Source organism: Nicotiana attenuata, chromosome 11, assembly GCF_001879085.1.
Source record: "Nicotiana attenuata strain UT chromosome 11, NIATTr2, whole genome shotgun sequence".
Taxonomy (NCBI): Eukaryota; Viridiplantae; Streptophyta; class Magnoliopsida; order Solanales; family Solanaceae; genus Nicotiana; species Nicotiana attenuata.
The window spans coordinates 53,181,604-53,208,095 of NC_031999.1; the positions used below are offsets into that span (position 1 = coordinate 53,181,604).

General features: G+C 37.7%; 1 protein-coding gene and 1 pseudogene across 1 annotated transcript; both read right to left on the reverse strand.

Moving 5' to 3' along the window:
- The window catches only part of LOC109234899, a 40,677-nt pseudogene extending 36,367 nt beyond the window's left edge, over positions 1-4,310 (reverse strand).
- LOC109234538 (S-adenosylmethionine decarboxylase proenzyme-like) lies at positions 19,347-22,102 on the reverse strand. The gene is made up of 4 exons (XM_019400559.1): positions 21,999-22,102; positions 21,676-21,857; positions 20,857-21,172; positions 19,347-20,806 (listed from the first exon to the last, which is right to left on the reverse strand). The coding sequence occupies exons 3-4, from the start codon at positions 21,050-21,052 to the stop codon at positions 19,851-19,853; spliced, it is 1,152 nt and encodes a 383-aa protein (XP_019256104.1). The 5' UTR covers positions 21,053-21,172; positions 21,676-21,857; positions 21,999-22,102; the 3' UTR covers positions 19,347-19,850.

Below are 26,492 nucleotides of genomic sequence, written 5' to 3' on the forward strand. Positions count from 1 at the left end.
TACAGATCTAAGATGATTTGGGTTTGTTTCATGTGAGTTTTACAACAGCCTTAAGATTCTTTACAAGACTCGTATGATTTTCAAGTGATTTTTATCTTTTCCTAAAACTAGGGTTTCCGGAATTTCTTTTTAAAAATTGTTTAATGATTTTCTGTGTTTAATCTTCTGCTTCTCATATATTTTGACTGATTTTTATGAGCCTGCTACAATCTTAGCTCGTTTGTACTGAAAACCCTAATTTTTGGGGTTCTTCGTTTGGTTTCTGGATATTGGTACATTTGATTGTGCTCTTGCTTTGGGTTCTTTTGATTTCTCGTAATTTTCTTATCCTAATATGCTTTTACTGAATTGCTTAGTTCAACGCTTTCACTGATTCTATATGCTTGATCTTTCTCATTGAATCAATATCGTTTAACTATGTGTTTTGTTAAAGCTATGTGAAATCCTGACTATTCATGTTCTACCTTATTTTATATGCTAAGCATGCTGCCTATTTTATGACTTTCTGAACCCTTGATTACTCTGAATCCCTTATTTCCTGGTTTAATTTGAACACCTTCCATTTAACTCTTGATTCTTACCTCTCTATTCGATTTGACTGGATTGCTTGCCTTAATTAATTTTTCCTTGCCTTGTTTGTATTCCGCTGATTATTACTGATTTGTTTTCTTAATTAAACTGTTGTTCATTTACCCCTAATTACCTGTTCTGTACCAAAACTTTACTTGATTCTTTACCTTAAATACTTAGCATGATTTTACCATTATTTAATTATCCCTTGATTAAGGGAAGAACTTGCTGATTTATATGTGACTTCCCTGATTTGCTACTTAATTGATCTCTTACCTTATTCGATGAAGCTTTTGATTACTATATAAACCCCCTTCTTATTTTATGTTCAAGGACAACGAACACTAGTTCAAAAACTCTCTCTTATACTTAAAGCTTTCTGCTCTTTTCTGTCACTCGCTACTTCCATTGAACTAGCCGGCTGTAAGCCAAGGCTAGTTATTGCACTACATTGCTCTATACTTTGTGTCTGCTCTCCTTAACTGGTATGTCTCGAATTAAGTTTTGAGAACCAAACCCTATGTGTTTTATCCCTGTACTAGTTCATCAATTGTGATTTCGACTTGTATTTCTGTTTATTTCTTTGCTCAGCATGTCTAAAACTTTGTCATGTTCAATGCATGTTTTACACTCTACACTCCTTCATGTTTACTTCTTCACTCAGCATGTCCAAACTATATGTTTAATCATGTTCAACATAGGCCAACTGTTATCTATGTCCAGACTATCTACTGAGTCTCTAAGATCCTAAGTGTTGCATGCAGTTTGTGACTATATGTTTCTCCTATCCCCATCCATGTACTCTAAGGTGATTCTTATGTGCCACAATCCATTTATCCCAATGTGAAGTTCTGTTTGTTAAGTGTTCTGAATGTCTCCTATGACCAATTGATTGTTTGCTGCTTGATACTCTTCTCGAACTGTCTTTTACCACTAAGTTATTCCCTGTTTCTGAAAGTTTTTTCTACTTCTGAAGGCATCTCTGTACTATTTTCAAAACCAAACTATGTCATACACTCTCATATTACTCCTGGAATATTAGGTTCTGCCCCTCTGGCATGTGTACTGCCTTGAGATCCTTGAGATCCCTCCGAACTCTGGCATGTCAGAGCTGGCCTTTCCACACTGCACCTAAATCAGTTATTGTTTGAGAAAAAGGTCTAGGCGTGAGCACTGGCCGGGATCCTTGAGGTCCTTAGTGAACTCTGACACCCCTAGACATGGCACTGTCTATGGAACTTTGGCATTTGAGGCTATTGGAGGCTTGAAAGTCATTTAGGCCTGCTTCAGGCTCCCTATAGTTAACTTCTTCTTTTTCTTTATTTGTTTATATAACTTATTCAGCTGGTCTGTAATTATTATTTGTAAACAACATTGGGGTGACTAGTGAAAAGGGGTGGTAGTTATATACATGTTGGGTAAATTGGGTAGATACCATGCCTATAGGATTATATTAATTCGAATGTGTTTGCTATGTTTGATTTACAATATTAGACACCATGCCTATAGGATCTAAATAGCCTTATAACTAGATATCATGGCTATAGGGTGTAAAGTAATTGAAGTTCATGTTTTGTTACATCATGTATTCAAACTCGTTTCCTTAGAAATCATGCCTATAAAGATCTAAGTCAGCTCTCAATAATTAGATGCCATGCCTATAGGACGTAAAATCAGTTCTAATAGAAATCATGCCTATAGGACTTAAAATCAGTTTAGTTGAAATAAATTAGTTTAATTCATGTTAGTTCATCCTGAATTGGTTTAGTCAACTGTCTGCTTCCTTAAATGAGTTTTCAAACGATGCCTTAATTTACTACCGCTAGAAAGCATGTCTATAGGATCTCAAGTGTCCGTTTAAAAACTGCTCACTGTTTTACTGCATCAATGTAGATATCATGCTCTTAGGACATCAATGTTCTGCGTTTAGGCAAGCCTATAAGGCGATTTAAATTCTGCGACCCTGAAACTATGCTTTGTTATTTAAAACTGTTCAGATTTAACAGGTCTAAATCAGTAGGCAAGCTAAATAGGATTTCGACACCTTTGTCCTAGTTCAATACTGTATAACCCCTGCTCACCTAGATATCATGTTCTAGGATTTTTCTCTTAAAATACCTGACTGATGTTTGAAGACGTGCATTTACTTGCTATATTTGTGCAGGTGACTGTGGGCCTGTAATCAGTTCCCTTTAAATGCAGTCCTAACTGTTCTTGATTGACGCCCCTAGACTTTTATTCTTTTAAAACCTTAGGGTGTTCTAGAACTGTCCAAAAATAGAGGTCCTAAATACCTCCAAGGCCACAAGGAAGGGACAGGTAGTGCATGCATAGGACATTCTCAAGGTTGCTAGAACGCTTTAGGCTATGACCAAAAGGAGGGAATTGGGTAGTAAGGATATGATGACTACGCGCTAATATCACGTGTAGCCCCTCATTGAGGAGTGATTACCGGGCATTGTGTGGGTATGATCCTGTAGGCTAACCAACCAAGGACCCCTCCTTCCAACTCCCGTTGTTTAAATGAGTTTACTTTTCTTTATATATGTGCAACATGTTCAAAACCTTTTCTTTTGTTTCATTACTTGAATCATACATGTGCTTAGAATGTCAAAACATGCCTTACTTGCAAGTACGTGCTTAAACTGTTTATCTGTTAAAAGGACTAATTCATAAGTATAAGTTCGGCCGGGACCCACCGTTGTGGACCGCGAGGGGTGCCTAACACCTTCCCCTCAAGGTTATTTCAAGCACTTATCCAAGTCTCTAGTAATGCAAACTAGTCCATGAGTTAATTGCTCAAGGTGCCCTAACGCACCATAATCCGTTAGGTGGCGAATCTTCAAACACCCAATTCAAAAAAGGAAAAGAGTCGATTCCTCCATGAAAATGTCAAAACCCGGACCTTTCTCCGCGAGGAGGAAAAAAGGGGGCGCGATAGGTCTAAACCCATAGCTTCATAGATGGCGTAGCTGAACCCATCCTCTGGTGTCACGTGCACCGTAGAGTACGCCGCACCATCAATCTCATTCATAGAATATCCACAAGGCTCAAACTCAAAATCACAAATCTCATGATTCGGAATTATTTCACTTATCCCGGACGTTTTGGTCATTTCAAAAGAATCCTCTCCGGATCTTTTGAAAAAGACAGTCGCTTTTTTCTCTTTTTAAGCCCGTCATGCACATCTCCAGAGTAATCCCATCCGTCCGAGTGGTCAACTTACGTGGGCCTACATTTGCCACGTACACATGCCAGTTCCGACTCGGCGAGTTCAGATCGCCGAGTACATAAGCATGGCCGTTTTTGAAAAACGGATTAAAAGACGCCACTTCTTTAGAGAAACTACGGTGAGGGGCAGGTTGGGAATTTTGAAAAAGGAAGGTCCCACAAGAGTACTTGACTGAGTCAACGCCGAGGGAAAGTTCCTCGGCGAGTTTTAAAATCCGAGGAATTGACAAAAGCAATTTTGTGGTCCCACAAGTTTTTAAAATAATTTTTAAAGGGTAAATAAATAAACTCGACTCAGATAGTACAGAGGAATCGAACTCGGTGTTGGAGAGGTGTGACACGATGGTGCAACAAGCGTGTTCGAGGATCAAGTCGAGTTGTGAACGGGTCAGGGCTCGGAGACCGAACCCGTTTGGGTCAGTGAACATGGGTGGCTCATTAAATGTGATTTCTAGACGCTTTTCATAGCCTTCAAAACCAATAGCAGAAACAGTAGTAGCACTAGCCATTTTAGTAGTAAAAGATGAAAACCAGAAATTTTAAAAATGATAATTATTTTAAAAAGTTACGGATTATTGGTGAAAATAATTGAAATAAAGGGATTATCATGATGGCTTCCTCACGCACAGCATTAACACAAAAAAACAAAAACAAAAAAATTAGAAAATAGAAAATGATGTAGATTATAGATAAGAATTTATCGCATCCGCATTTACACCAAATATACTAATTTAGTACAGTTAACTAATAAATCAAAATGAGAATATTATTTTAATTAATTATGGTCTAGTGTTAGTTGTGTATGCAAAAACACATGTCAAGTATTCATTTGAGTTATGTAAACATATTAATGCGCCATAGTTAGGTAAAAAATCAAAGTAAAAATATTAACTAACTATGGTATAGTATATGTTGCACGGACTTTCCAGAATATCGTATGTCCGTGTTGGATCCTCTAAAAATAGCGACACGCCATTTTCGGAGGGTCCGAATAATATAAGGTATAGTAATAGAAGTGTAAGTGAAAATACATGTTACGTGTATTAATAGTTGGTATAAATTGCGGATGCAAGTAAATTTTTACCGTAGATTCTATAATTATGGAAAATAAACTTACGGTTGAATAAGCAGCAGAACGGAATTTTTCAATGCCACCGTTGGGACGAACGTCTTCATAAGAAGAGGAGCTTCGTATTGGATATGGCTACTATGTAAAAATTGCACGGGGCGCCCTATTTGGTCGCCCCCATTTAACCTATACCTATTTTTCTTAAAATTTTTAACTTGTACCTACTTTTTAAACAACTTCAGCCCTCTTTCTCCTCCTCCTTCTCCCAGTGATCTCCATATCACTGGTTTTCACGAATTGAACCTCGGTGGTTTTCATTACTTGAGCATTTTATATAAACATTTGTCCGTCACTTTCTTGCTTTGATAACAGAAGCTGTAACTTTTAATTTCTGAGATATTTCACAAAAGTAATGAATAACGCTGGCCTCTGCATAACTCCCAACAGGAAGAAGATCCTTTTTTGTTTTACATATATATAATGGTTTAATGACTGAATGATGTGATGCTACCAAGCATTCATCTTTATGTTTTGGAATACAAAATAAATGGATTGTCAGATACGAAACAAATTAGTGCGTCTCCATCGTCGAGATGCTATAGTCAAGCAGAACCATAGTGCGTTCCTCGAGCTGAAGTTTTAAAATAGAAACTTCAGCAGTACATAAGGGTTTTAAAAACTTCAGCTCTATCAGTTATAAAACAAAAACTTCAGCTCTAGAGCTGAAGTTCCCCAGTTATAAAACAAAAACTTCAGCTCTAGAGCTGAAGTTCCCCAGTTACAAACACAAAAACTTCAGCTCTAGAGTTGAACTTCAGGCCCGGCTACTAGCATGCTGAAGTTTTGCGTGATTGGCTTTGCTACTTCAGCCCCGTATGCTGAAGTTATGCGAAAAAACGGGTATGCTTGTAATTTTTTTTGCAAAGCGAACACAAGTTAAAACGTGGCACAAAAAATGGGTATAGATGCAAATGTCACAGCTACTATTATATTATTTTTATTATTGCTACTATTGGAAGAAGAATTCTTACCACCTTTGGTTTCCATTACAACATCAATCTTTTCTGCAACAATATTCAAGAACTTTATCAATATCAAATTAATATAAAATCTCCTCAATTATCTTAGGCATTAAAAAAGAAAGGAATTAACAAGCTTTGATATGTTTGAAAAAGAATTCTTACGCTTTTGATTGAAGATTGGAGCTAGAGCAGAGTTTTCTTTCTTCTTTTTTCTCTTTTTTTTTTGTTTTTTTTTTTTTTTTTTTTTGCTATGTTAAGAAGGGAAAAAGGACGATGTACGTAAAATAGCAAAACAAAGCAAAGAAGAGGAATTTGTTGTTTGGAAATTGATGAGGAAGAAGTGAAGGGAGTGAGAGTATTTAACTATATAATATGTTATTTCTTTCTTTTTCATGTTTTTGGCTTTAGCTTCTGGGTTAGTTTCAAAAGAATTTTATTTTGATTCCAATTTGTAAGTGGCCTCTTCTGTTGTTGGGCTTAAACGGCCCAATGACACTCTTAACATGGTGTGATATTGTTTGCTTTGGGCCAAGCCTGAACGGTTTTCCCAAAAAGGCCTCACACCATTAAGAGATCCCTACACCTTATATGTAGACTCACAATCTTTTCAGCTACCAATGTGGGACTTTGTTCGCACACCCAACAATCTCCCCCTCGAACTAAGTTCCACGTGGCCCACTACCACGATCCACGGGTCAATTTTCGAGATTACTGTGTGCCACCCTCATTGTTAGAGTATTATGGCAACCGAAGCCCGCAACTAGCTTCTTCTTGTGTGCGTGCCGCTCCGCACCATCACTCCGCCATCTCCATACTCGTCCCGCTGAACCTGGGCTCTGATACCAGTTGTTGGGCTAAACTAGCCCAAGTACACTCTTAATATGGTGTGATATTGTCCGCTTTGGGCCAAGCCCGCACGGTTTTTCCCAAAAGGCCTCACACTATTAAGAGATCCCTACACCTTATATGTAGACTCCCAATCTTTTCAGCTACCAATGTGGGACTTTGTTCGCACACCCAACACCAATCTCATTAGAGCAAGAATCCTCAGTTGCCCTTATCAATGTTGAAAAAAAAAACGGATTTGGGGGTCAGCTAAATCGGTAAGCATCAACCTTTATATTAGGTAGAGGGTTAAAATCTCATCAGTATAATACAATTAAAAAAGTTCAGGAAAGTAATTTTTCCACAACAAAAGCTTTTCTCTCCAACCGAGTGGCAGACCACCTTATGACCGATATGATTACTACTGAAAGGCAAAAAGACGGTATTGAATGCGACTCTACTAGTACCAATCTCCTCTTGACCAAGAATCCTCGGTCGCCCTTAGTCAAAAGTCAAGACGAAAGGGATTTGAGGTCCGCTAATCGGTGAGCATCAACCTTCTATATTAGGTCGAGGGTTCAAATCTCATCAGTATAACATCTCTTCCCCTGCCTATAACATCACATTATATACGTGCACAAAGAGAGCGAGGGAGATAAAGATTGAAGTAAAAAGAGTAAACCGGTACATAAAGCATCTCGCATTCATTCAAGGAAGCAAAAGAAAGAACGAAAAAAGAGAAAGGGTTGAGAAAGAAACCAAAAAAATACAGCTTATTGCGGCCGACTTGGTGAATCTTCCACTTAACACCACGTAGGAAAATCAAATACCATAAAGGTNCACCTTATATGTAGACTCACAATCTTTTCAGCTACCAATGTGGGACTTTGTTCGCACACCCAACAATCTCCCCCTCGAACTAAGTTCCACGTGGCCCACTACCAACGATCCAACGGGTCAATTTTAGAGATTACTGTGTGTCACCCTCATTGTTAGAGTATTATGGCAACCGAAGCCCGCAACTAGCTTCTTCTTGTGTGCGTGCCGCTCCGCACCATCACTCCGCCATCTCCATACTCGTCCCGCTGAACCTGGGCTCTGATACCAGTTGTTGGGCTTAAACGGCCCAATGACACTCTTAACATGGTGTGATATTGTCTGCTTTGGGCCAAGCCCGCACAGTTTTCCCTAAAAGGCCTCACACCATTAAGAGATCCCTACACCTTATATGTAGACTCTCAATCTTTTCAGCTACCAATGTGGCACTTTGTTCGCACACCCAACACTTCTGAGTTCTGGTTAGTTTTATTCCATTTAGTTTTCATATTCCATTGGTTATTTTCTTACTGGATTTTTTCATGCAGGTCAATTGTCGCCTCTCATTTTATTGCTTAGGAATAGATAGGTAGGTGCATGTTTCTGATTTTGGTCGGATAAAATAGTATGTTGTAGGGTAAGTGGGTTCTTTGGAGTGCGTATTGAGGGTGAAATGCTATACAATTGTAGTGCAAAGACACTGCCAAAAAGAAGACATTAGCAAATTCTATTGTGGAAATCATTATATAATGCTCTATACTTCAAATGACACAAAAGATGATTAATATCTATGATGATAGATTAAATGATAAGATCCTTCTAAATGTAACATTAGTATGCCTCTTTTGATTAACATGTAACTGAATTCAGGATAAATTATTATTACAAATACAAGGATAGACACAACTAATTTTATGAATTGTTGTTTTCAAAAACTAAAGTTATAGTTATGCTGTGCAACACAAGAAGATTATAACAAAGCGTCAAAATGAATAATTCAGCTAATGGCAATAAAAAGGATGACTTCTCGGTGACCGAATAAGAGAGGTTTTTACCGCTTTCTCTTCTCTCCAGCACTCTCGGACTGATCATCTTTCTGTAACAAAGCAAGCTCGACAATCTTTATTCCAAAGGTTTATCGAGGTGAAGCTTTTGACAGGTATTCTTTTATTTATTTGTAGGTTTCTCTACTTCAGGCTCTTCCGAGGGCCGAATCACCAGTCATCGAAGACGGGCTGACTCTCATATCGCTAGTTCATCCCGATAGAACGGAAGTGAGTATTTCATATAGATACCAACCTAGATAAAACATCAAAGATATCAAGGATATAGAACAAGCTGTAAAATGTAAACTTCACCATACACAGAAACAAACAAATATTCAATTAAAGCATCGACTGATTTGCTGTGTTTCTAAACCTCACATGAATACCAGATTTGTTGCAGATAACCACTCATGGGTCTGATCCTTCTACTTTGTTGATTGATGCCTTCAGAAGAAGCTTTATATAATACTAATAGTCGATTGAAGCTAGAAATATAGGCCACTGGTAAGTGTTCTTACTTTGGGATTTTTCTTAGTCGTTCACAATATTGAAAAAAGAACCGAATTTATTGAGGGATGCAGAAAATGTTGTTGCACCTATTATTGCAGAGCAAATTCCAAAGCACAAAATTAACTCTATTAAATTTGAAACACCGATTTTGGGGTCCTCACAACCTAATTTCTAGGGTTAGTGATTTTTTAATGGTCACTAATAAACTTAGTTGGTACTTTTATTTTCTTATAGTATCGCGGCTTACTAGAAATTAAAATTTGGCATAAGATATAGAAGATGCATAGACTCTACATTTATGTTGTAGACAAACATTAGATAAGAATTGTTTTAGTTTGTCCACGTACGTAAGAAAGCATATAAGTTATGTAGGGTAACAATATTGTTAATGTCATCCGATAATACAATGCATACTTTGTAGTTGTTCCATTTGTTAGCTAAAGTTCACACTTACATATATTTGTGAAGGAGTGAACCCTCATAGTAACAGTTGTTGTTTCGACACATAACAAGAGTTTTTTTTCTTTTTGATTAGTCGCATGATTAGTGCAAGTTATGGATGATTTTCAACATAATGAACCATCGTCATGCTATCTGATATTAATAGCATGACGATGGTTCATTATGTTGAAAATCGAGGTTTTCCTATATGGGTCAAGTGGATTTCCAATGAGGAGTTAGGAAATAGAAGCTAGCACATAAACATTATACCTACATTAAGTAAAGAGTAAGTTAGATCAAGTAAAGTATCTACTATCATGGAAGGCTAAGGTGCAAAAATAATCCAGATAGAAAAGATTACTCTCACTGATGGTGACGACCAAAGATTAAGTTGGTAGTAAGTTATTTGCCATGAGGTCCTGTTGACAAATAGTTCTATTAAAGTTGCAGATTTTTGTGATGATGCAAATAATCGCAGTATAAAGGTATAAAGTATTTATATATTTCGAAGGAATAGAATCCTGAATGAGGTTGGAGGTAAAAACTTGATTTGTGATGCTATTCATATATTATCCACTTGCCTTTCCTATAAAAGCCAATTAAATATTACATGATGACTTTAAAAGGATGATGAAAGTATACAATCACTATACAACAAATACTACATGCTTGATTTGTTGGACCTCAACAGCTGATTGTCTCTTGGTCTGGTTTCATAGCAAATTACTACTTCATTTATATTTGGATTTCTGTTGCTTTCTTTGGGTATCTTCTCTAAGGAATATTAGGAATATTTAAAAATAACTAAATCCTTTGGACGGTTTACCTTGATTATTAATAATATTACGTAAGTATTAATTTCTGATAGCGTAAGGTCTATATGGGCTGTGAGAACCTTTGTCTAAAATGGTCTGCGTCAGATAAGGCAAGGGCTTTGCACAGATGAACTAGAAATCTGAGAGTATTTGATTATTTGAGCCTTCTAAGGTATCTTACTAATTTGGAATTTACATATCTATTTCCAAATTATTGTATTATGTAATATTTCATTCTCACACACTTCCATTGGACGAGCAATGACAACTTTAGATGGTTGAATTGCTTGGAATCAATAGACCATCCTACCTTTGTATATATGTTATACAATTGTTATTGTAAATCGCAACATGTTCAGAATGTTTACCACGAATTATATCCACTTAAAGCAAATAAAAATTCTAAGTCCCTCGGGCCCGTGCATAGCACGGGCACCAATCATCTAGTTTATATATAGGGGAGATGGGGAAAAAGCTAGGACTACAATTACTCCTTTTTCCTTTTTATTTTCTTGGATAAGCAATCTACTTTTTATTACAATCTAAAATGAGTCAATTACCACATAATTATCTATTATTTTAAAAAGAATCAACAACAACAACAATAATAATTTCAGTGTAATCTTACAAGTAGGATCAGAAGAGGAGGGTTGTAAGTACGCAACCTTACTCATATCTTGTGCAGGTGTAGAAGTTGTTTCCGATAAATTCTCGACTCAAAAAAAAAATTGATTTTACATCTATTGTGTGAAAATATATGAGACTCTAATCTATGGAGTATGTGAGAGATGCTTAAGAGTTATGTATAACTTTAATTTTTAACTACTAAAATTAAATTTTTCCGTTTGGTTTAAATATCTAACATGGTGTAATTTTATCCAATTTTATCTTACTTAATGTTCACATACTTTCAGACCCCCACTAATGAAATTTTACTGGGTTGTTATTGTTGGCAATGTTCACATACATAAAAGAATACAAGAGATGCGACATTCATACACACACGTATCACTTAACTATGGTTAAATATTATATATTTTCTCTTTAGTTTTTGCTTAGTTTAATTATATAATCAAATATAAACACCAAGTGTGATAAGTATTTACTTAATTTTATAGCGCTTAAAATTTTGATTTTTAAAACTAAATTATTTGATTTAATATAAATGATAAGTGCGTAACAATTTACCCAATTTTCTACCATCCTTTTGCTAATAGTTTTCCTTTTTCTTTTTGGTGCATTCCCATCCGATAACCAGTGGCGGAGCCACCTTATAGGAAGAGGTATCAAATAACATCCTTTTGCGGAAAAATATACTGTATCAGTAGGTAAAAAAAGAAAAAAGAAAAAAAATATATATATATATATATATATTGTTTACCTCGAAAATACGAGTAACAATTAAATTTGATTTGTGGTTTTAAAGATATGTGATTTAGTTCAATACCGATTAATAATCAAGAAGTATAAAGTATAGATGAAAGAAATTAATGAATAAAACCAGTGTTACCAAATAGTATCGGCCTCGAGCTTAGTGACCTCGAGATGAACCAAGAACAATAAAGTAAGAACAGTAAAGAGAAAAGACAAGTCTAATGAACAATGAGCCAGAAAAATAAGGTATTATATTCTTTGCCAATGATTAGATCATGTTTACAAATGATTGGGGTCCCCTTTATATAATAGGGGAACCCTAAACAAGGTACATTTCCATTTACAGTAAGGAATCTTATTGGGATAGCTGTCTAACCGCCTAATATGGAATCGTACAATTCTATTCCGGGATTTGCGCCNAGAACTCAGAAAGTCTTGTGGGGTCGTATGTTTGACCCAGCCATCTCAGAGATAGCAGGTATGAGGCAAGTCCTGGAGATGGTGGAATTTCAGCAAGGGGAGCATTTTTTTCAAGAGGATGTGCCTAAGGTGTACGAAGATGTGGTACAAAACTTCTACACATCTCTTTTCACTGTTGATGGGGATCACATATGTGTGCTAGTATATGGAGTAGACATTCTGCTTGACGCTTTAGCATTGGGGAAGGTTCTCCAAATACCATGTGAAGGAGTGTCCTCAGTCAAGGGTGCCGATGGTGCTAAATTTAGGAGAGCTATCAAGAAAGAACAAGTTGTCCAGCAGGGGGAATAGGTGCATAAGAAGGCACTACTGCCTGAGTATCAACTTCTCTTTGAGCTGGTCAATAAGGTGCTTTTGCCTCGTGCTGAGAGGCGGTCTATCGATTCAAAGAATCATCGCGGCCGGCCAGAAGTAAAATAGTGGCGCCACCTCGTATCGAGGAGCGTATTCCCCTCCCCCCCTCCCCCATGTGAAACAACATCCAATTTCAAAATCGAAAAACCTGCATCGACACCAGGCTGATGTGAGCCCATGTCCCGATACATCTATTTGATAACCAAAGATGAGCTCGAGCAGGTGAAAAAAAATTGCAATTGGGAGAACAAAGATGTAGTGATCCTTCCCCTGAAGAGGACATCACTACTCATAAAGTAGGGTACTTAAGCGTGTATACCTACCCATTCAGGCTGGGCCCTGCCGATCCAGCTCTGGGTCCCATTGATCCAGTTATTCTTGATTTTTGCCAACAATACCGAGTAACGCTTGGCCAGATCTACCCTTCATTCTGGTGAATCGTCAATCTGATCAGATACTTCTCGAGCCAGATCGAGGGGATGCCTTTTACCCTCGACCATCTGATCAGGCTGTACAGCCCTCGCCTTTATTGAGGTGGCCTGATAAAGCTGCAACGCCGATCCTCGAAATCACTCTTCTCTAGCATCGATGAAGATAAAGATCGAGGATGGATGAGCCGTTTTGTCCGAGTCAGGACCTCCGACCTGATTCCTGCTGAGAGGATTCCATTCCCCGAGGAATGGAATATGAAACGTAAGTACATGCTTATCGATAGTGACTTTATACCCTGCTTTCCCTTCTCTTTCTCGACCTCATATATTTCTCAGTCTAACCCATTTCCGATGGTGTAGCTGTTGCTTGGTTCCCTGGTGCGGTCCCAGACCTCGAAGGTTGGGTCCGGAAACTGGCCTCTACTTCTTCGTACGTGAAGCGGAGCTGGCGTAACCTGGCCAAAGGTCGATGGGAGGCTAAAAATCATGGTGAGTTCTCTTGTTTGCTTATTTGTGTTTCTTAGAGAAGTACTTACTTTGTCTTTATGCAGGCCTCGGAGACGCCGTTGCTATGTCGCCGCCCCCGCCCGGTGAAGAAGAGATCCCAAAGCCTTCCAAAGAAAAGAAAAGAAATAGGGGGTAGCCTACAAATTCCCCGAAGCCAAAGAAAAGCAAGGCTCGAAAGCCTAAGGCCGATATTGTGGCCCTATCTCCAGGAACCGCCCAACGCCTTCGGGACGAGGAGGAAGAGGGGGAAGATGACGACTGCCTATTTGTAGGTTCGAGAAAGAGGAAGCACTGACGCTTCGAAGTCTGCCGAACTAATGGTGGTTGATGCGGTTCATTCTAGGACTGAAGAAATCTCCGAGGGGAGTTCGAGCAAAGTCCCCGAGCCATCGAGCAGCAAAAGAACACCTCATCTTGGAGGTCATTTGAAGGGTGAGACCAAGGGGCTCGGTCTCGCGGCCCTTCAAAAAGAAGAGAATGCCCCGAGCGGATCACTTGGGGTAATTAACGTGGATGAATCGCCGCCTGGTTCTGAGTTCTTCGAGGGGCAATTCCGAGATGCTCGGAACATGTGAACTCCTGATGTGGGGACGAGCCACGAAGGGCACGATATCTTTCGAGAGTGCCTTGCAAGGATCAAAGATGGTCCCGACCCAGATGCTCCTTTTATTTTTGATGAGGCCCATCGGCTCTTCAAACAAGTAAGTTTCTACCCTTAGTATCACGTCTATGTTTTATCCTTGTTATTTTGAGTCTAACTTTTCCTTTTTGTGAAGGCTTTGACGCTCCATCGAGAAGCGTTTTCCAAGTCTCGAGCTGAGCTCTCTCGATGTGAAGCCGAGCTCAAGAAGCTCTCAGAAGAGAGGGGCGGCCTTAAGATCCTCTATGTTATAAAGGAGGGGAAGATCAGCGATCTTCGAGCCGAACTGTCGAACGCTCGTCAAGAAGAGACCGAGCTTGTCGAAAAGGTAATATACCCTTTGAAGTTTTGTTATGCATTTGTTCGATCGGTCGGCTAACACTTCAAGTTTGCAGGCTCAACAAAAGGGCGAGCTGGTGGAGCAGCACCGGAAGGAGCTCAAGATGAAGGAGGCCGAGACCCTAGGGTGGAGACAAGGCATGGACCGTCTCGCCTCGGAAATGATACTCTTCGGGAGCAGTTGGCTTCAATTGAACGCCAGCTTCAGAGTGTAAAGGAGGAACGCCTGGCTCGAAGCTGCAGAATCGAGGAGCTCGAAGCTAAATCTGTTGTTGAGCTTGCCAAGGCCAAATCTGACGAAGAGGCATTTATATCTTCGTACCGAGATGACGCTGAAGTAGCTAACACCCGGGCAAAGGAGATCTCTGCTGCAGCCGAAGTTAAGCAATCATGTGCACTCGACCATGCCAGGCGACAGTTCCGGAGAGAAACCCTCGAGGAGGTGCATGCTCACGGCTTCGACCTCTCAGCCGAAATTGAAAAAGCAAAGACTTTGGAAGAAGAGGCTGCCGCTTTGATTTCTGATGACTAGGATTCAGCTAGTGGCTCTGAGAGCGGAGGAGACGAAGATGAAGTCCCCGAGGAGAAGGTTCCCGAAGACGCGACTCCCGAAGATACAGCTGCCGAAGATGTGGCCCCGAAGTAGATTTAGGTTTCTTTATTTTGTTTTTGTGTTTTTTTGCAAGGACCCCTCGTGGGTATTGTAAAATATCTCTTGTAAGCACCTCTTATTAATATATAAGGATTTCTTTGCTTCATCTTCGATAATTCCGTCTCGTCTTCATTTGATGTTATAACATTAATGATCAGTCCGAGTATTGGCCTGAACTCAGAATATAATAAACCTTTAGGTTTTTTATTGATCAATGGGTGATCTTTATAGTACAATTCCTCTTAATGTTTTTATTAATCCTCGAGCTAAGCTTAAGTTGATTTGACGCGAGCTCGGGATGGTGGGACTCTTAAGTCCGTTTGAGTGAGAGCAATGTCTCGAACCCTATATGTTTTGGCCCTTAGGCTCTTTTATATCGACCCTTAGGCTCTTTTATATTGGCCCTTAGGCTCTTTTAGGTCGTCCCTTAGGCTCTTTAAGTTGGGCCAATTCGGCCTCTAAAGAGGCTATAATTTTTTCCTCTTTTCGGCTAAAAGACTTAGTGAAAATTTATCTATGCCTTAGCATGTGTTTTTTGTACCCGTTGGGTTTTTTTGAAGGTACGACGGATCGGAACCTTATTAGCACTTATCACATTTTTTGACAAACTCCTTAGTATCTTTCTCCATACTGTCCCAGTAATACCCTGCTCTGATAACTTTGCGAATTAAAGACTCGGTGCTGGGGTGATTCCCACAAGTACCTTCGTCGATTTCTCGTAGAACGTAATCGGTGTCCCCCGGCCCTAAACATACCGCTAATGGTCCATCGAACGTTCTCCTGTACAATGTTCCATCTTCATTTAATGCGAACCTAGCAGCCTTGGTTCGTAGGGCCCTCGATCCTTTGTGGTCGGATGGGAGTTTTCCCTTTTTCAAATAATCGATGTACTTATTCCTCTAATCCCAAGTCAGGCTTGTAGAATTTATCTCGGCATGACCCTCTTCAGCCACATACCTCGATAATTGGACAACAATCCCCGGGATGATATCATCTTCTTCAACCGAGGATCCCAGGTTAGCAAGTGCATCGGCCTCACTATTTTATTCTCGAGGCACGTGATCCATAGTCCACTCCTTGAAGCGGTGCAGAGTTACCTGTAGTTTATCCAAGTACAGTTGCATCCTGTCCTCTCGAACCTCAAAACTCTTGTTTACTTGGTTTACCACCAACAGTGAATCGCACTTGGCTTCAATGACTTCTGCTCCCAAGCTCTTAGCTAGCTCGAGACCTGCAATTATGGCCTCATACTCGGCCTCATTATTAGTCAACCTAGAAGTTTTGATAGATTGTCTAATGGTGTCACCCTTAGGTGGCTTTAAGACAATGCCAAGCCTGGACCCTTTCACATTTGAGGCACCGTTCGTGAAAAGGGTCCATACCCCCGATGATGTACCCGATCTTAGCAGGAGTTCTTTCTCCACTTCGGGTACGAGGGTCGGCGTAAAATCGGCCACGAAGTCAGCTAGGATTTGCATCTTGATGGCCGTTCGGGGTTGATACTCGATATCGTACCTGCTAAGTTCGACGGCCCATTTGGCCAACCGGCCCAATAGCTCGGGCTTATGCAAAACATTTTGAAAGGGGTAAGTTGTTAATAAACATATGGGATGACATTGAAAATATGGTTTTAGCTTTCTAGATGCGCTTATCAATGCAAGTGCTAATTTTTCTAAGCGAGAATATCTAGTTTCAGCATCTCCTAGGGTTCGGCTTACATAATAAACAGGAAATTGCGTACCTTGCTCTTCTCGAACTAGTACTCCACTTACCGCTATCTCAGATACTGTCAAGTATAGGTAAAGTTTTTCATCTACCTTCGGGGTGTGAAGAAAAGGCGGGCTCGATAAGTATTGTTTCAATTCTTCGAGGCTTGCTGGCATTTCAGGGTCCACGCGAAATCATTCTTCTTTTTAAGCAAGGAAAAGAACGGTGACTTCGATCTGATGACCTCAAAATGAATCGACCCAAGGCAGCTATTCGTCCTGTTAGCCTTTGCACGGCCTTCACACTATCCACGACCGGTGGTTTAGGTGGGATAGTAGATATGTCCATCTCTATGGCAGTGTCATCGGTTTCCATGGGGGGAGTAGATGGGGTTAGTTTGAGGGTAGAAGGAGTTTCTTTTGGTAGCTAGAGAGAAGTTGGAGCTTCTCTCACTATAGTTCACTAGTATTACTTGGATATTTTATTCTGTATTATATATAACATTCACTATAAACCTTGTATATTATTTTTTCCAAATAGTCGCTTTGAATCGCCTGGATTATTTATCTCCTTTTGATCAAGAATTTTAAACATCTTTGTTGATGAAGGTATCTTATTTTGAATATAGATATCGTTTTGCTATCAATTTCTAAAAGTAGGCGTGTTTTGGGTAGTGGTTGCGTTTTAAAGGCCGGTCCGATTGTCAAGATCCAATTTAGGATCATGACCGGCGCTTAGGAGCAAGTACCCCCAAGTAAGTCTCACTGGTATTTTACAGAAAATCGGATAGAGTTTCTCCTATTTTAGGACAATCCAACATAAACTTGGCTTAGCATCAACAACATAATCAACCAATATCCACCAAAACGAATTATAATCCTCATCAACGAAGTATTTCCAACACAATAATACTAAAACCATTTTCAAAAATACGACAAGAAAATCTAATACGAGTCATAAGTCTATATCAATAACAGAATACTCATGATACTAATGAAAATGACTATGGAGAGACTCTAAGAGTTTCAAATAAATGAGCTATAACAAATAAATAAAAAATCTTCGCCCACGCGAATAAATGTGGGGCTCACCTGGAATTTTCAACTCGTACACTCTAACACTCGAAATACTCATTTGTGTTACATGTTGTCTCTGTTAAAAAAAATAGCGGAACTGAGTCGCTAGTTCAGTGAGTAATAACACTTAACCACAACCGTTTTTAATTGGTGACAAGTCAAAAAACATGCTAGTATATCAAAAAAATCCCCTTTCTAAAACGGTAAATATAATAAGTCAATTCATGTGTTTCCTGTAACAGAAATCAATTTAACAGACCGGTAATAAACTCGATCAACATTGTGTCATAGCAAAATCTTTATGTTTGGGAAGTTTCCAAGAAAAGATCATGTAATCCATATCACTATGTGGACCCCTTCGTTGAAGGAGTCAGATATAATAGTAGGTCCCTACTCGAGAGAAAATTGTAACTGTATGCTAGTTCTACCTTCCCACTAGCGAGGGCTATAACTGTAATCGGCAATCTGTAAATACAAGGTGCACCTGGTCTGACGAACACCGTTGGCTACCGGATCCTTCAAGGTCTCCTCTTATTTATACTTTTCTTTGTAAATAGTAAATATTCACGTGAAAGAATTTTCAAAATAGTACGGGGCACTTCAGTTTTTATCAAATCATGTAATCAAATTTCGGTAATGGTGATCCTATCTCAAATAACAATAAAACATGTCTAGTAACAATGAGAGCATTTTTAATAACAGTAAACATCTCAAGTAAACTATTCAGTACCATCAAGTAAAGGACTTGTCCCATATGCAATTTCAAATATTCGGTAACACATTTTATTTTCAAAATAATGTATAAACCATGCAGGTTATGAAAACACAAATTGCGGTAAGATTACTACTCACACTACTCATGTCAAAATACCAAACACGTTACCTGGAGCACTCGTTCAACTTCTTCAACTACCTGTATTGTTACAAAATCAATCCTGCATCAACTTCGTGAATTGCCAACATAATTGGTCCATTCGTGTCACATTTAATTAATTCTCCTGTTTTCATTCCTATGAAATATGACCTTTGATTCTCTGTTAATTAATTTAGTATTACTTAATTGGTTAGGAGTTATATCTTTTTTTTATCTGTTCTTATTATCTAATTATACTACTATATATATAGGACAAAGAAGAATTTCTTTTGTTTGACACGAAAACAGTACTCATATCATTACGTAGCAGTTTACAAGCGCTGCTAACTTGTACAGTAAAGTGCTTAGTATAAACTGGTAGATTCTTTATTCAATCTAATAGGAATTCCATGATTATGCTATATAGAAACACCTTAAATATCTTTTGTTATCTTTACCCTTAATTCCAGAATCAATAACTAATAATAGGCTAGGTATTGAGTAAGGAAAATCTCAAACAAATTACCATGGGAAAAAAGGGGGATTAAATTACCTAACTTGTTCTCCTCCACTCCAAAAATTCCTTCATTAGAAAGAAGTAAACTTATTTAATGTAAGGTATTACACCGATACACAAGGCATTTTGCTTTCACGTAGGGTCTTATGGGGAAGGGCCGCACCCCAAAGAGTGTGATGTAGACAACTTACCTTAATACAAGCATTAGTGACTGCTTTCACGGTTCGAACATGTGACCTATATATAGATCACACGAAGACAATATCACTTCACTGTTGCTCCAAGGCTCTCCTTCATGCGTTTTAAAAGTTACAAATTTTAATTCATGGGAACAAGCATAGTCTTTGCAGTAACAAACACTAATTGAGTAGCCTCACATCAAGGCACAGACAAATAACTACTACAAAGAGAAGACTGGACTGGACTGGACTGGATTGAGTAGGACTACAAGTCCATTTACTCCAAAACACAAGGAACTAATTAAACTAAAAATGAAAATATTAACAAACTGCTGCTACAACATGCCAATCATTAAACCCTAAACATAACTAACAAATCTGATTGGGTTGTAAACACTATGCTAAGCAAGAACCAACACAACAAAAGGCAGTTGCCGCCTCCGCCGATTCCTTCCGGCAATGCGCCACCATCTTGGAATCGGAGTGGTCCGCCGCCTTGGAATCAGAGTTGGCGGCAGAGCGGACCGCGCGTCCTTTCTCCGCATCGGCCGCCACGGTGAAACACCGGTAGACTATGTACCCACCACTTGGCAAATCTTGCTTGACACAACTGTCACACGAGTAACCATCCACGTCAGCAAAAATATCCCCTTGGGACCCACCATGGCACGTGATGGCCACACTAAACTCAGCCGGCTCAAAACACATTAGCACCCTCTTGATCAACGGCTCGAGCCCGACGAACCCAAGGTCTAACCCCATGGCTTCATAGCTGGCATAACTGAACCCATCCTCTGGTGTCACGTGCACCGTAGAGTACGTTGTACCATCGATCCCATTCATAGAATATCCACAAGGCTCGAACTCAAAATCACAAATCTCATGACTCGGAATTATTTCACTTATCCCGGACATTTTGGTCATTTTATAAGAATCCTCTCCCAATTTTTTGAAAAAGACGGCCGTTTTCTCTCTTTTTAAGCCTGTCATGCACATTTCCAGAGTAATCCCATCCATCCGATTGGTCAACTTACGTGGGCCCACATTTGCCACGTACACATGCCAGTTCCGACTCGGCGAGTTCAGATCGCCGAGTACATAAGCATGGCCGTTTTTGAAAAACATATTCAAAAATGCCACTTCTTCAGAAAAATTACGGTGAGGGGCAGGTTGGGAATTTTGAAAAATAAAAGTTCCACGAGAGTACTTGACCGAGTCAACACCGAGTGAGAGTGACTCGGCGAGTTTTAAAATCTGAGGAATTGACAAAAGCAATTTTGTGGTCCCACAAGTTTTTAAAATGATTTTTAAAGGGTAAATAAATAAACTCGACTCGGAGAGTACATACGAATGATTTTTAAAGGGTAAATAAATAAACTCGACTCGGAGAGTACATACGAATCGAACTCGGTGTTGGAGAGGTGTGCCACTATGGTGCAACAAGCGGGTTCGAGGATCGAGTCGAGTTGTGACCGAGTCAGGGCTCGGCAACCGAGCCCGTTTGGGTCAGTGAACATGGGTGGCTCGGTGAATGTGATCTCTAGGCGCTTTTCATAGCCTTCGAAACAAATAGCAGAAACAGTAGTAGCACTAGCCATTTTAGTAGTAGTAAAAGATGAAAACCAGAACTTTTAAAAATGAGAATTATTTTAAAAAGTTACGGATTATTGGTGAAAATAATTGGAATAAAGGGATTATCAGGATGGCTTCCTCACGCACTGCATAAACACAAAAAAGTGAAAAATAAAATTAGAAAATAGAAAACAGAAAATGGTGCAGATTCTAAATAAGAATTTATTCGCATCGCGTGTTTACACCAAATATACTAATTTACCGTTAAATAATAAATCAAGATGAAAACGGTATTTTAATTAATTATGGTCTAGTGTTAGTTGTGTATGCGAAAACACATATCATGTATTCATTTGAGTTATGTAAACATATTAATGCAAATATTAACTAACTATGGTATAGTATATGTTGTACGGACTTTCTAGAATGTTGTACGCCTTTGTTGGATCCTCCAAAATTATACTACTATTTTTGGAGGATCTGACACGCACCCGGCACCCAAATACATTTTCAAAAGGTCTGAGTAACATAAGGTATAGTGATAGAAGTGTAAGTGAAAATACATGTTATGTGTATTAATAGTTGGTATAAACAGCGGATGCGAGTAAATTTTTACCGTAAATTCTATAAATATGGAAAATAAACTTACGTTGGAATAAGCAGCAGAACGGAATTTTTCAATGCCACCGTTGGGACGAACGTCTTCAATAATATAACCAAGAGGAGCTTCGTATTGGATATGGCTATTATTTATATTTTTATTATTATTGCTAATATTAGAAGAAGATTTCTTCTTACCACCTTTAGTCTCCATTAAAACATCAATATTTTCTGCAGCAAAATTCAAGAACTTTATCAGTATCAATTTCATATTACTCAAATTAATATAAAATCTCCTCAATTATCTTAGACATTAACAAAAAAAAAAAAAAGAATTAACAAGTATTGATATGTTTGAAAAAGAATTCTTACGTTTTTTATTGAAGATTGGAGAGCAGAGTTTTCTTTCTTTTTTTTTTCCTTTTTTTTTCTATGCAAGAAGGGAAAAGGTACGAGGAATTGTTGTTTGGAAATTGGGTGATGAAGAGAAATGAAGGGAGTGAGAGTATTTATAGATAGGGGAGATGGGAAAAAAGCTAGGACTACTATTACTCCTTTTTCCTTTTTATTTTCTTGGATAAGTAATCTGATTTTCTATTTTTACAATCCAAAATGAGTCAATTACCACATAATTATCTTTTCTTTTAAAAGGAATCGACAACAATAATAATAATAATAATAAATTCAATATAATTTTATAGGTGGGATTTGAGAAGGGTGAGTACACAATCTTACTCATATCTTATGTAGGTAGATAGACTGTTTTTGATAAATCCTCGACTCAAGACATGCATGCATAATCACAATAATATAAAGCACTTCAAAAAAGAATCGTTATAATAAAGAAATAATTGATTTTACATCTATTGCGTCAAAATAGATGAGACTCTAATATATGGAGTATGTGAGAGACGCTTTAAAGTTAAATATTCTCACTTTAATTTTTAACTACTAAGATTAAATTATTTCATTTGGCTTAAATATCTAGCATGGCTTAGTTTTATCCAATTTTCCAAGGAAGAGACTTATAGTCGGTTTGGCCAAGCTTCAAAAATCAGTTTATTTTGAGAAGTGCTTTTTTTCAAAAGTGCTTTTCTCAAAAGTACTTTTGGTGAGAAGCAGTTTGTGTTTGGCTAATTAGTTTGAAAAGCACTTCTGAGCAGCAATTATTATTTGGCCAAGCTTTAAAAAACTGCTTCTAAGTATATTTTTCTCAAAAGTGCTTCTCAAAAAAGTGCTTTTGGAGAGAAGCTACTTTTTTCTGCTTCTCCAAAACTGCTTCTGCTTCTCCTCAAAAGCACTTTTTTTCCTTCCAAATGGCCAAACACCTTAATTTTTGGCCAAAAGTGCTTTTGGCCAAAAAAAAAAGCACTTTTGGCCAAAAAGAAGCTTGGCCAAACAGGCTATAAGTGTATTTTTCTCAAAAAGTATATTTGGAGAGAAGCTACTTTTTTCTGCTTCTCCTCAAAAATACTTTTTTTCCTTCTAAAAGCATGGCCAAACACCTTAATTTTCGGCCAAAAGTGCTTTTGGCAAAAAAAAAATACTTTTTGCCAGAAAGAAGCTTGGCCAAACAGGCTATTACTCGATGTTCGCGTACACAAAAGAATATGAAACATACAACATTAATACACAACACGTATCACTTAATTGTGGATAAATATTATGCATTTTTCTTTAATTTTTACTTATTAATGTCAAATAATATCGTTTAATATAAACATCAAGTGCAATAAGTATTTTACTGAATTTTCTACTGCTTGAAATTTTGGTTTCTTAAACTAAATTATTTTATCTAATATAAATAATAATAAAGATATAAAATTGCTTTTTGGTATAAAACTTGAGTGTGAATATGAAAGTCTCGAGTGTGGAAAGAGGTTAATTTTGTCTCCTTGTAATAGTCACGTATCTTGGTTCTGCATGTCTTTCAATATTTCGACACGTATCTAACTGTTTTTTTCCTTTTACTATATTTTGTGGAATGAATTTAATATACATTTCCTCTTTTGCTGGTTCACAATTACTTACTGAATTTATAGTGCACAATAAATTATACACTACAAATTAATTTTGTGGAAAATTGAAATTAGTAGGCCTCTCCTTTTCCTATTTCATATCAAATGTTAATCTTAGCTCTAAGAAAATGTTTAGTTGGGACTATAACTTTATTTTTCAAATATCAAAGTTTGTCGAAGTCTGAGTTAATACATTTTTCCTTTTCTTCTATCACAATAGAAATTTATTAGCTTTATTTAGATTCTGTGATATACAAGAAAATTCATAAAATATGTATTAATATTTAATTAATTAGCTTACCTAATTACTATAGATGTGAGTTTGATACAAGTTCAAAACCCATAAATTTTATGGGAGAAATTTAAAAATAGTCAGATTTACAACTGGTCGTTCAAAAATAGCTCAATTTTAAAAGTAATCGAAATTTAGCCACTTTTTATGTAAAGATAAATCTGAGCGAAAACACTGTTCAAAACCCGGAAAATACTCCAGTATATTATGCTGGAGTTCCAGCATAAGTATACTTGAACTCCAGCATATTATACTGGAGTTCCAGGATAGTATGCTGGAACTCCAGCATAATATGATGGAGTTCCAGCATAAATACACTAGAACTCTAGCATAATATACTGGAGTTCCAGCAAGTATATTGGTCCAGTATAATATACTGGAGTTTGGAACACCAGTGCTCCAGTCTCCAGTATATTATACTGGAGACAGCAAAGTATATCGGTCCAGCATAATATGCTGGAGTTCATACACAAGTGCACCAAACTCCAGTATATTATGCTGGATCGATCTCTATTGCAGCAAAACGGTGGCTATTTTTCATTGACTTGGTATATGGCTGTCCAACGGGACGGGACGGGACGAAATTAACGGGACGGGACGGGACGGGACGGGACGACATTTAAGCGGGACGGTGGCGGGACGAAACGGGACGGGACAAACGGGACGAAACGGTCGGCCCATCCCGTCCCGCTAACAAACGGGATGGGACGGGATGGGACGGGACGGAACGGGACGGGACGGGACGGGTTCGTGGGCCTTAAGTGTATTTTTTTTAATAAAAAAACTTTGAAAATTACTATGTTTTTAAAGTTTGCAACGGCTAGATTTTTGACTTATTTAATAAACTTAAATGTTACTATGTTAGTATGTTAAAAAGAAAATTAGAAAACTAAGTAAAGAATTGTAAAATATTAAAACAAAAGACTTGTAATGAAATAATCTAGTAAATATAAATTCATAATAGAGTTATAATTTATTTAATATAATTTCAAAGTATTAACTATTAAGTAACTAAGACAATTCATAAAAATAATTCATCGCTTAGAGCCTTTTATTTTATTAATAGAACTTTCAAATCTCAAATACAAATATAATTCTTTTGAAGAGCACCTAATCTACGCAGCCACCTTCTAGGAAGGGTTCTGTTTGAACTAGGCCTCTTAGTAGCCAATTACAAATTATCATACTAATATTTGTAAGCTCCTATATAGCTTCTTTGTAACTTATCAATAATATCTCTTGGACATTCTACTGGAATTGGCAATGTTGATTGATGTTCCATGAGCTCCATATCGTAATCGCTCCCAGTGGTAAGTATCTCATTGTATTCTTCTTCTTCCCTAGTGGTTAGATTTTCAAAACCAAGATTTCTTCTTTCTGAATTAATCCAATCTCTGAATAAGACGGAAATCTCTAGACTGTCCTCCGCTAATGAATGTCTATAATCTCCAATTTGAAATCTTGCCGCGCTAAAAGCACTCTCCGATGCTACTGATGATGCTTGAATAGCCAGGATATCTCGGGCCATAATTGAAAGTGTTGGAAAAGCCTTGCCACGCTCCCTCCACCATGACAAAAGTTGTTCCTTGCCTTCTTCGTCTTTAATATTTTCCAATCATTGATTAAGATAAGAATCAAGTTCATCATCAATAGAGGAATCAAAACCTGTTATATCATCCATATCTTCCCATAAAACTTCTGCTCCAGACTTAGAAGTAGAAGGAGCAGTTTCAGTACTAGTTGTATCCATAGATTTATATTTATCAAACATTGATCTAGCATAAGAATATATGCTAGCTTGGCAGTTTTCGAGAGATGGTTGTTCATTTTCTTGAATTTCTAAATTCTCATAAATTTTACGAACAAGTCCCTTTGCACCTCTTAGTTTTAAAGATGGGTTAAGTAGTGTAGAAATTAAATAAACTTCGGGAATAGGGAAAAAATACTTTTTAAATTTTAAAATTATTTCTTTAATGGCTGGTGCATAAGTTGGATTTTTTTTATACTTACCAAATACAACAGAAATTCCACAAATATACCATAATATTTGTGTAATAGTAGGATAATATATACCAGAAAATTATTTTGTAGCATAATAAAAATTTTCTAAAAATTTAGTAAGCTCTCTGATCTCATCCCAATCAGAATCAACAATTTGATCAACAGGGTAAGCATTATGCATATTAAATACCTTTTGGATGGGCACCCGATAATCATAAGCAACTGTAAGCATTTCATAAGTAGAATTCCACCTAGTACAAACATCTTTTGGAACTTTTCTAAATGGAAGGCCAGCACTAGCACATTGTTGAGCAAATTCACGAATTCTACTTTGTTTATGAGCACGAAAAATATAGCCACAAGCATGTTGTATTTTACTACAAGCATCAGAAAATAAATTAAGACCATCTTTTACAACCAAGTTAAAAATATGGCATGCACATCTAACATGAAAAATTATTGGATTAATTGGACAAAGTCTAGATTTTAAGCTATTTGCCGCGGTTGTGTTAGCAGACACATTATCTAAGGTGATAGTTAGAACTTTATTAACAA

What these genes read in the sequence shown, in the direction of transcription:
- LOC109234538 (XM_019400559.1), bottom strand. Translation starts at nt 21,052, where the DNA reads ATGGCTAGTGCTACTACTGTTTCTGCTATTTGTTTCGAAGGCTATGAA. An exon ending in CCTCTCCAACACCGAGTTCG is followed by an intron (nt 20,807 to 20,856) that starts ATTCGTATGTAC and finishes CCTTTAAAAATC; the next exon opens with ATTCGTATGTACTCTCCGAG.